Source organism: Uloborus diversus, chromosome 3 (assembly GCF_026930045.1).
Source record: "Uloborus diversus isolate 005 chromosome 3, Udiv.v.3.1, whole genome shotgun sequence".
Taxonomy (NCBI): Eukaryota; Metazoa; Arthropoda; class Arachnida; order Araneae; family Uloboridae; genus Uloborus; species Uloborus diversus.
This window is the reverse complement of record NC_072733.1, coordinates 5,568,827-5,580,907: the sequence shown is the minus strand read 5'-3', so window position 1 is coordinate 5,580,907 and position 12,081 is coordinate 5,568,827. Positions and strand designations below refer to the sequence as shown.

General features: G+C 33.2%; 1 protein-coding gene across 1 annotated transcript in view; it reads left to right on the top strand.

Moving 5' to 3' along the window:
• LOC129218153 (WD repeat-containing protein 17-like) overlaps window positions 1–12,081 on the top strand; it is a 151,601-nt gene that overhangs the window by 139,170 nt on the left and 350 nt on the right. The window contains 4 exon segments of the mRNA XM_054852368.1: window positions 1,138–1,240; window positions 2,883–2,984; window positions 4,580–4,678; window positions 11,905–12,058. Of these exon segments, the coding sequence (XP_054708343.1) occupies window positions 1,138–1,240; window positions 2,883–2,984; window positions 4,580–4,678; window positions 11,905–12,058 (458 nt within the window).

Here is a 12,081-nt window from a genome sequence, read left to right as displayed (position 1 = left end):
TGTAGACCTGTTCACAGTTGCAGTTGTGATAGAATTGTGCCATATTAGAACCACCAATGAGGAGAGGTAAAGCATGTAGTGACATACCAAGTTATCTACAAAATTTCAGGTAATGCATTTCAGACGTGATTGCACTGCCTTAGCAAGCGACATTCCAAATTGCTGCATTGAAATGAGTGTGTGCATAATATCTCATAAATTGCTTAGTATTTCACTAACTTGCATTAGTTGTAAATATTGATAACTGTAACACAGTGAAATCATAGCATGTGAACATGTGTCTTTAGTCTGCTTCATATTTCTGATTGTTAAGGTTAATCTGCAGAATTTTTTTTTTGTCTAATGGGGGCTGCGTTTTTTAGGCTATTTAGCCTTTTAGCAGACCTAGTGCGATCCGGATATGGCATCCAGTCTTTTATGTGCCACCATTAAGGCGCGGATATCAATTGCATGGATATTTTGGACACCCAGTTTCCACCAGATGGAGGCACCTCATCTCTCTCTCTTTTGATGCGAAATTGCACTAGGAATTTAATTTGTCCCAGGGAATTCTAAGCCAAACAAATACCCAAGGGATCCTTTACGTACAAGATGGGCGCTGATGGTTTTCCGCATCTTGAAAATCCACTGATTGGCCACCCCAGGTCAAAACCTGGGGTCCACAGGCATAGAAGGCCAGTGCCTAACCATCATGCCACCAGCCAGCTTTCTGCAGAACTTCTCCGTATTGTACTTCAAATGAGGGTACATTAAAATGATACAGACACTAGAACTAATAAAGGTGATGTGTTTGACACCCATATCAGTGGACAATTCTAGTTGCAACTGATTAAATAATTCAATGTGTATAAAATTATTATTGCTAATAAATTGTGTCATACAGTGTAATTAATTTGAATTTGTAAATTAAGCAAAATTTTTATTTAATATTTTTTTTTTTGCCTACGGGCGGGGGGGGGGGGAGGTGGGGTCATTTTCTGAGTCAGCATATTTATATTTAACATATTTTGCAGAGCCGTTACATCATATTCATGATTAACTCACACTCTTAAAAGCAACTAATATGCTGGATAGTAACTTTTATTGCATTTGAAATTTATTATTAAAACACAAGATTTTTGTGTTTTTTAATTTCAGATGCATTAAATGAGTGTAGTTGGAGACTTGAGTCTCTATGGCAAATTTTATTTACCATGAGCTCTATCAATGGAAGCGTGTTACAAGATATTTCGTTTGACCGGTAAGAAATTTTAAATCTGCTACTCATTGATATCTACATACAACACAATTTTAAAAAGTTTAATCTTTATCTTTTGAATTAAAGTTGAAATATAACATAAAAGTCAATTGTTTTAGCTTATTTAACGATAAAAATTGTTTAAAGGAGTTCTTGGGCTAGTCCTGGAACTCTAAGTCCTGCAACTCTTCCCTCAAAATATTTCTAGATTAAAGTCCTAAAAATGAAGTTTTTAGACAATCTTCAGTGATCTTAGAGCGAGAGGTTCTTTCCACTTGGAATTATTAGTTTTTAAAACGCAATTTTCTTGGTTCTTTAGTAGTATTAGAGGAGGCCTTTACTAAAAAAATTTAAAAATTAAAACCTCAAAAATCTGATGGTAGACTATATTTGGTAACATTATGGGCATGAAAATTGTTCAAAACTTATGCTCCATAAAGGCAATTTTAGACAATGATCAATGTCGTTAGAAAGCGAAGTGTTCGAGGGCTCTCCTCTGAAATTTTTCGAAATTCAAGACCTGAAAACAAATTTAGAGATTTAATGAACTAATTTGGAATGGAATGGGAGCTCTGGAGACATAGTATTTTGAAGACTCTCTTAGTTAGATGGACTAGAAGGGGGAGGGGGAAAATGTTGTAGTGAAAGGAAGAGGAGGTTTGAGAACGTGATTAACTGACCGATAATCTGCAACTATTGAAAACTTTTAATTCAAGAATTAAGTTTTTTTTCACCAATATTGTTTTGTTATTCAAATAACTAAGATCCACTAGATGAGTTCTTTTCTTCTCTTGTGTGAAAGAATATTTTTGAAAAATAGTCAAAAAACTCAGCATTCTGGGGTAGGCACAGGCCCCCTCCCCTTTCTGGTTGCACCAATGCTCACTTGACCATTCTAATTGATTCAAAAAATTTCTCACTAACTCAACTTGAAAATTTAAATTTTAGTAGATAGTTGGTTGTTAGTAAATACTAAGTTAGTTGCCGCTTTTTTTATTGTAAGTAGTTTTTATCCAGAAACTTTATCAGTTTCCAGATAAAAGATATTGAGATGAAACTTATCCATCCCTTTTTGTTCCACAACATTTTTGTGAAAACTAGTATTATCAATTGAGAATAAAACACATTGAATCAAATAGCTGAAATTTCTTGTTAGGTTCTTTTATGCGTTTTTAAAATGCTGTATGTACTCAAATGCTAACGTTTTTATAAGCAAATGTGGTGAAATGTCCATTTTTTTTCCATTATCTTTTACCAACATCTTATATTGACTGAAAATATTTCAACTCAGAATGATTGAAATTAGTTTTAGAAAACCACTTAAGCAGCAATTTTCCATTGTCTATTAAGTTTTTCAAATATAGAAAATGAGCATCTTTATTTAACAGCACTACATGTTGAAAATAAGTGACTTTAATCGAAATACCAATAGCTAAAAATAACTTCAGAAAAAAGGTTATGTTTGAAAACTTTAAATGTTTGTATGTATTTTTTACTTTTTCTTTTTACACCAGCTTGAGGGTTGATTCTGAATGTCTTTTTTTTTCATTAATTCTGTTTGATATTATAAGCAGAGCCTGTCTTCTCAACAGTCCAACACTTGTATATTAAAATTTTTCTACTAAACATATGTTTTTCCTTTCAGGCAACGGTTTGAACTTCAAGTTTATAGTGCTTACATTGGGGCCCTCATTGCTATTCGCCAAGGCTATCACCCTATTGTTGTGCCATTGTTTTCTACAGCTTTGTAAGCTCATCCTGTTTTAGTTGAGTTTTTTTAAATGAGTGTGATATGTTTGTTTTTTTGCCTCTATAAAATGTCTCTTTGTTTTCTTATCGAATGATAACTCTTCTCAGATTAGTGCAGTTGAGATGTTCAAGAATTTTTCTCCAGATTGTTTACATATAATTTAAAAAACAAAAGTTTTTAGATACTACATAAAAGTTTACCAATAGCTTTTAAGAGTTAGGTTTAAAGCCAAAATTAATAATTTCACATTTTTGTCCAGATCAAGTTTTTTCTCTGAGCCAAAAAAAAAAAAAAAAATGAAAAAAAGTTTGTATGAGCTTGTAAAAAAAAAAGCTGTGAGAGCTTAGCTTATGCTGAAAACAGCTGAGAAAATTTTTTTTTTGATAATGTTATTGATTTTTACCTCCAGGGACTTCCGTTTTTGAAACAGCTATTTCTGCCTTACATTAATTATGTAATTACTAATGTTTATATATTTTTATTCAATATATGGGAAGATTATTTAGGCAAAATAAAAATGGACTGTAAATGGATAAAAAAGTATACATGTAAAAAATTCTTTAAAACATTGTTATTAGTTAGCTTAAGCCATGCTTCACAATGAGCCTCGATGCAGCAACATACATACACCGGCTTTTCTGGTAAAACTTCCCTTTCTGATGCAGATGCATGAGCTTTTAACTAATTTGAGGGTGCCATAGAAGCTTGATGTAGACTTGTGATACAACGACATGCTTTTGTTATATCAACTAATGCAGTAATGTAGTTAAAAAAATGCTTGTTAATGACGAATGTTTCTAGCATAAATTTTATTGCTTTGAGTTGTGTTCCTATCTTTTCAGAATACAATATACTCAGGATTGCAACAGGGGAGGGAGTTTGAGGTTCCCCCTTTTCCTCCAAGCACTTGTTTTTAACACTGTTACCGGTCCTAATATAGTATTTTATTAACAGGAAATGTGTCTCCCCTCCCCTAGTAAATTCTGGCTCTGCTGGTGGTCTTAAAGTGTATTGGTTTGTTTTGGAGAAAGAGGGATACAGTTAACTGTAATGCAAATCACTCTATCCTTCTGTAGTTATGCTTTCAATAAAAATCGGTTGGTGGTTATGTATGGCATTGGAACCTCAAATCATGATGTCTTGCAAAGCTGAGTGGCATTCAAAATTTGGCACAGGATTCAATCTTTCTCCACATTTCATCTCAGCCCTATTGTAGTATCAATCACTGATAAGACCAAAGCATGACTTATCATTGAAGAAATGTCTTCTATGCATTTGTCTAAGGTAAGATTTATGTGTCCCAACACTTTTACAAAATGTGACTTAGTTATGTTTGAATTTACTAAAAAATTTCTATGTCAGTTTAATGTACATTTTAAAATATGGAGAAACTTAAAAACTTCAAAGTATTTTAACAGAGGTTTGGGATTTGTGATTTTGTGCTGCTTATGTAGAAGTGATTATGTGCTTCATTTTAAAATTACAGTATTTTCTAACAGATCTTGAAGTTAAGATCTACTGAAAGCTCTCAAATTGTGAATTATAGCTTTTGCTACTATGTTAGATTCCATACTTTTCTTCTTTGTGTCTAGAAGTTTGATTAGAAGAGTTCACAATGCTGATCTTGCCATTAGCGAAGACATGGTTTCGTCTGAAATGCATGCTTGGGTTAGCTCTAGAAATTCTACTAGGTATGTAGAAGCATGTCTATCCAAAAGCTGACAATATGTCAATCAATGAATGATGTATATGCTACGGTAAATGTGATTAATCCGGTGATTTTGTACAATCTCCCGTGATTGTTCACATTCCCCACTAAAATTGGTAAATGTGATAAATTATTGAATATTTAGCCATATTTATCACATTTACGGGTTAATTTATACAGTCCCTGACTCCTAAAGGGGAATGTAATAAAAGTTGATACTTAGCCAAAAAATTTTCAGTTTGCGCAGATACTTGTTTTTTCTTTTTTTATGACGTGCCACGAGGACTTTATGTCGGATGCACTTGTCTATGTCTGCACATTTATTGACCATGATAGTAGGATTTTAATTTCAATTGAATACATTAACTTCTCACTAATCCAAACCCTACTAAATTGGAATTTGATTCATCCAGATAATTATTTAAATGTACACTACATAAATAAGATGCAATTTAGCGTAATAATAAATCTGCAGAGTCGGAAAAAGGAGTACATAACATTCATTTAACAAGAACCAATTTAATATCTTTAAAACACTAAACAAGTACGAGCATTGTAAAGAACTAAAAACAGGTAAAAGACATTCAAAGGTAAAACTACAGCATGACAAGTCAAGAGAAAAATGACTAGCTGCCGACTGCCGTGTGCAGGCTTTTTAAAACATCAACACTGGCACTGGCGAGTCGAGTTGAGTTGTACTCTGCTGCCGCTGCAAACCAACTTCTACAAGAGGCGCTGCAAATCTTTATAGGCCATATTTTGTTTTTTTGTTGTGCATTTTTTAAATTGTCTCTTTAGTTTTATATTTTATTCTCTTGAATTCAAAACCCAATTTTTATTGTAACAGTAGTTTGTTGATGTACCTTGGCTCTTTTTTTTTTGGTTATTTTGTTCCACTCCCCTCTTTGTACAGGTTAATGATATTCTACTGTATTTCTGATGTGCTGGCAATTCCTTTTTTTAGGGATGTTTGCTTTCTTGCTTTTATGGAGTTTCTAATCATGACTGATATGCTTTTGTGTTTCAATTTCAAGTTTTAGTAACTGTTATGCATATAAAAAAAAAAATACCCAGGTCTTTGTTCACGAAAGAAAGCTATGACGATTCGTTAATAAAGGTGAAGTATAGTAAAAACAAAGTAAATGGAAAAAATAGTGGGAAAAAATTCCAAAGGGTATTGTAGACTAAAAAGATATGACGTAATGCGTTTTGTCAATGTTGAAAAACTAATCTATCCCGTAAATAAAACAGCTACAATGTTATATTTTATGAGTATTTTGAAGAAATTTTTACCGTAATTCATGAAGCACATTTATCAGTAGGCCATGGTGGCAGAAACAGAATATTAAATGAACCCTTAAGAAAAGGTACATAAGTATTACCAAAGCAGTTTATATTTTTCAATATAATTTACAATACATATTGTACACAGATAAAAATAAGTAAAAGAGTGTTACTTTTACTCATTTATTTAGTTTGAAATATTACTATATATTTTACCAACCATCATGATGTTTTTCTATTTCATTCTACGCATTTTCAGAATGTCTCTCTTGTAGTCCAGGATCTGACAGCACTTCTGTAGGAAAGTTCGAGTAGGGAGAGTTTCTTTTCAAAAATGTTTAGTAGGTGTCCTAGAAAGTATTTTGGACTCGGGTGGACATCCGCCACCTGGTCACTTCTCCTGCTATGACGTCGTCAAAGATGGCGGCCACTCGCTCTCATAAATGCTTAGTACTTCGATAGGAAGATTGAGTACGGAGAATTTTTCTTCAGAAATGTTTAGTAGGTGTCTTAAAAAAATATTTAGAGCTTATGTGGACATCTGCCATTTCGTACATTTTTTAGCTATGACGTCATCAAAGATGGCGGGTGCGCGTTTTCGTCCCCATATAAGCCCAAATTTATGTTAATACTTAACCAACAAAAATGAAAATTTGGCCAGTAAGTTACAATTAGTGTTTTTAAGGCAAATAGCAATGTATTTTTATTACTGCTATAACTTAATAACTATTTTTTTAATTTTTTTTTGTTGCACTTAATAAAATTATATTTTAAATGGGTTGTTACAAGTTGGTTGCAAACCCGTACTATTACACTTACAGAAAGAGCAACAGGTTACTTCATTTGCTCTACAAGTACAGGAAGATTTGGCACATTTCAAGCAATTACATGCTCCAATAAAATCAGTTGGAAATCTCTGTAAGTTCTTTTCTGGTATCAAATCGTCATCTACCAGTGCAAAACCAAATTCACAAGGATCTAAGTCAACAGTAACATCGTCATTACAATGTCGTTGTAGGTATGTGTAAAAAATATGATCTTAATAAGTGGCCCTTAGCACTTCTGCTAGTAGGCGGCAAGTTATCAGTGTCAATATTTTTCGCATAATGATACAGCCATAACCTAAGTTCATCTAAATATTTACAGAACGGCCCTTTTCGCAGTACTTGCACTAAGTATTCTTCTGAAAATTCAAGGCTTTGCTCTACATAAATCCTGTCAGCTGATACGCCAAAACTCTCCAAATACTTTACAGATGCACAATGAAAAGCAGATTTTTTGGTACCAAATTTACTTCTATAATCTGATCCAGCTAGTGCGTGGATGGCAGGAAGCAACAAACATAAGTTTTCACCTATTTTTCGGTGAATATCATTAACAGATAAGAATCGTGTAGAATCACCAACTCCAGTACGCACCCAAAGTTCCTGAACACCAAATCGTTGAAGAGTAAGATAGTGAAACAAAGCTAACTCCATTATATCAGTGTCGGCGCTAACAATAACAATTTTAGTGAACCCACACAGGGATGCATGTTTTGAATGAATCAACATTCAGAAGCAAGCTTCCTCTACTGTCAGACAGTTTAATTCTGGGTGATTTATCTGTTTCCCACTTTGCACAGATGTACAGTTAAATATTACATCCTCTTCATCACCATGAAAGGCACTAAAAGTGTGATTGGTATTATGTGGTGTTTGAGTCAAAGAAGCTGTCAGTGTATCAGCAATGAACTTTTGCAACATCAGTTTGTTTCTTGAAGATCCCCAAAAGCTGCTGAGTTGGACAGGCAATGGAATATCTTCTGAGATTTTGACCACATCTTTAACGATGCTGCTACTTTGTTTTTGCACCCTTTCAGACTTTTTAGGAGAAAATTTGCGATAACCGTCAAAAATGTAATATACTCTTCCACAGTTCATGGTGATGCTCTCGATGTATGACGAAAAAGCTGAAACAGCTCCACCAAGGGTTTTATTTTCATTTGTCATAACCTTTCGTACAAAGCTCATAACGTCGACTATAGAACAGGTTTTATCGTTCAGGCTTGAACCAGGTATCATCACTGGTGCTACCATAAGATGTTTCCAGCTCTTCTAACAATGCACTTTTTTTGTGGTTTTACCATTAGCCCTTGGTCATTGAACAATGAATAGTTTTCAGATAACTCATAACAAAAAAGCTCTTGCATGTCATACGAACAAGCCTGATTCGGCTATTGATACCGAACAATAGCCGAATGAGCCTGAGCTATTTGTATCATTCGGTGAGATGACTTGTTCCTTATCTTTTTAGTAACTTTCCTTGTAGCAGATATACTTTGCGCTTTGGTGCAATGAAATGGTGGCAATATGGCTTTATGGATGGTGCTTGATATTCTTACTGTTTTGTCCACGTATTGTGTTTTCCGCAATATACAGTACATCTCTTCGCCGATCTTAAATAATTTTAATATTTTTTCCTTTGTATCTTGGGAAACCAGTGCTTTTGTTAACAGATTGTGCAATGGATTAGGAAGCATATGCATATCAAACGGATTACCTTTGTGTAATATATATTTAAACATTAAGGCAACCTTTCCATCTATAAGATAAATAAAAACCTTTGTGCTGAACAGTAAAGTAAGAAAAAACAACGTCAAAAAAAGCACAAATTGCCAATTACAGCAGTTACGTGTTTCGGCGTTACAGGGAACGCCTTTTTCAATGCAAAAAGTAATGAGCTTATGGATGTCGGATGTCTTTTCATTAATAAGCTCATTACTTTTTGCATTGAAAAAGGCGTTCCCTGTAGCGCCGAAACACGTGTCTGCTGTAATTGGCAATTTGTGCTTTTTTTGACGTTGTTTTTTCTTACTTTACTTTGCATCTATGTTCTGAGTTTGCTCCTTCGAAAATTCATGGTGAATGTTCAAACCTTCGACAAAAGCAATAGAATCTGTTACCTCTCGAAATAGATTTAATATCATCAAACGTTCATGATGCGTTATTTCCCATTCTGTTACAAAATCTTTCTGTTTAGTTCGCCCTAAGATGCCAGATGAGCTTTTTTTGGGATCTATTAATGGTTTGTTCTAATGCCATATCCACAGCAACAGCTGAAAATTAATGATGATATCGTTTCACAACATGTTTCCCCTTCATGAACATTTCATGCTCCTCTGGGGCTGTCTTGGTTAGTCTCTTCATGTCTTCTAAATACAGAGAAGACCATCGCTGATAGTTGACACAGTCAAATACGGCAAATACTGGTTGAAGTTTCTGCACTGTATCTAAATGTAATTCCCAAAGACCTTGTCTATCTGAATGAATCAAATTTCTGAGAAGTTGGACGAGTTTCAAAAAATTGTCCCAATACAAAAATTGCTCTGACACTTTCCTTCTTCGGATGACAAACCTCTCTAAGTCCGGGAAGAGTTTTTCCACATTACCATCTACATCTATATGATCTGATTTTTTTTCCCATGCCAGAGAAATATTCTGCTGAATGTTCTGTAAGTTTTTGAACTCTGTAGCGTAAGACTCAATGTAACGTTCTTCCAAAAAAGATTTCACCTGCAATATGAACATGGTTTTTCCCAACATGAACATCCCCTTGGGACCTCTCACATAATTCTTTTCATGTAAAACCGATTGTAGCCCTGATTTTTTCATGACCATTTTCTATATTTATCACACTATTGTCGCTTTTATTACATATAATGCATGTCTTTTCAACTGGTTTAAGGTCTCTTATGCTGTCTTTTGACTCTCGACAATTTAATAATATCCATACCTCAATTTTATTTCCATAAATCTCGAACAAAAGAATCATTTAGATTAACAGCGTTTCATCATCTCAAAAACCACATTCTGTCGCACTCATTACTCATAACACATCATATAATTCAATGGCTGCCAACTTACTATTTCGAAGAATCACATCGCGCTCGAATGTTAGTGGTGCGCCTAAGTGGAGCGACTAATAAACATTAGTCACACAGGCAAATAAACATTTTTTTACGTAAATAGTTTTTGAGTATAATTTTATAAGGTTATTCAACGATTGACAGTTGAAAAAATAATTTTAAAGAATGAATTTTAAAGAAGGAAAATAAGTAAAAAACAATAAAATAAATTGTTTTCAAACTACTTTTTCGGGAAAACTTTAATACTGTAACTTAAAAGTAAACTATTTAATATAAATTAGTATAAAAATGTGCAAGAATCACGCAAAAAATCAAGTATTAAAATAAATATGAGTATTTATGTGATCGAGAGGACGCCATCTTTGATGACGTCATAGCATTAGAAGTGACCAGGTGGCGGATGTCCACCCGAGTCCAAAATACTTTCTAGGACACCTACTAAGCATTTTTGAAAAAAAATTCTCCCTACTCAAACTTTCCTACAGATGTGCTGTCAGATCCAGGACTATTGGGAACAAAGACCTTATTTGGAAAAATTATCCAAATTTATTACATTTTCTGTCACAAGTCGGCGATTGTAGAGGGGGAAAAAACAGTAAATTTAAACACTTTTACTTGGTTTCATGGTGATTATGTCATCAGGGGCGGCAATTTGTAGTACACCCCCACCCCCCGCCTGAATGCTTCAAAAAATTTAAAAAATGTTTATGCAAACATACAGTTGTCAGAAAAAACTTCAAGTTGTGTGGGCAATCGAAAATTAACAGAAAAAATCAAGTAAAATTATGAACGCATTTTATAAAATTGCCCCCACTATACTGTAATCAATTTTCTTTAAAATTCGATAAATTAAGTAATTTAATATTTATTTGGGGATATTCATCAAAATTGCAATATTTGTTTTTATAAATGCTGACTATTTTGAGTTTTACCTCCCCCCCCCCCTTCCCCAGAAAGGTGTAATCTGGAGTGGACCATTCCATCCGTCTCCTCCCGTTGTGACGCTTCCGATTTTTCATCTAATTTGTAATAATTGTTTGAAATTATTACAAAATTTTGAACAATAATTTGAATTACAATTTTGAAAAGTAATTGTTCGTTCTAAGCTATTTAATTAAAGTAAAGCAAAACCAATTTTTTACTATTTTTGATTGAAATATTTTTGAAAGCTTTGATAGATATCAAATCTTGTTTTAACTGTAAAAGTAATTTTTAGCATTGAAAATATTATTTTTTTGGAAGTATACTTTTGTTACTCTACCGAATTATTCAAGTTTATTACATTCCCCATCACCAATCGGGGATTGTATAAATAAACCCGTAAATGTGATAAATATTGAATAATTGATCACATTTACCAAGTTTATTGGTGACTGTGTATAATCACCGGTAATTATATACAATCACCAATTTATCACATTTACCTTAACATATATAAATGGTTTTTACCTGGATAATAGAATGCCATTTTAAAAGAATAAATTTCAATTTTAAATGAAAAATTATCATAAAAGCTTTGTGCTACAATGTGATTAAAGTGAAAAATCAACGTAAATAAAGCACAAATTTTGAAGAAAATACAGTATATAGCTATTTCAAGGCTACAATGGAGCCTCTTAATCAGTGCAAAAAGCTCACCAACACAACCGAAAGTTGCAAGAAGTCAAATTTATGATGTTGAGGAAAAATCTTTTATTTTTTTTATTATGTTCAATATTTCACTTCATAATCATCACTTTGTAATCTTTCACTCTTTTGGTAAAGTAGTTTTTATAATATAAAGACTATTTCACACTAAAATAACAATGAAAAGGAACGTTATTGAAAAAAGCTCTTTATGGGATTGAAGGTAATAAATCTTTTACACTTAAACCCGTTTGTGTTTTTGCATGCATGTGGATTGTGTAAATTAATTTTGCATTAAAAACATGAACTTCAGGTGCATAATTTGCTTTTGTTACTTTTGTTAAAAAACTAATATATGACACTACTTGACTCTCCTTTTTTTTTGTTGCCAGTTTTGATGATGAAAATATTGTTTTCAAAGAAATGATGGGTAAAATTGAAGAGGATTTACCATATGGTGATATTGGAACAACAATTGTTAGTGGTTCTAATTTGCCCCGACATTCTGACCATCATAGGTGCTATTTGCGTGGAACAAACATTCAGGTATTTTTATTATTTTTTTTCAA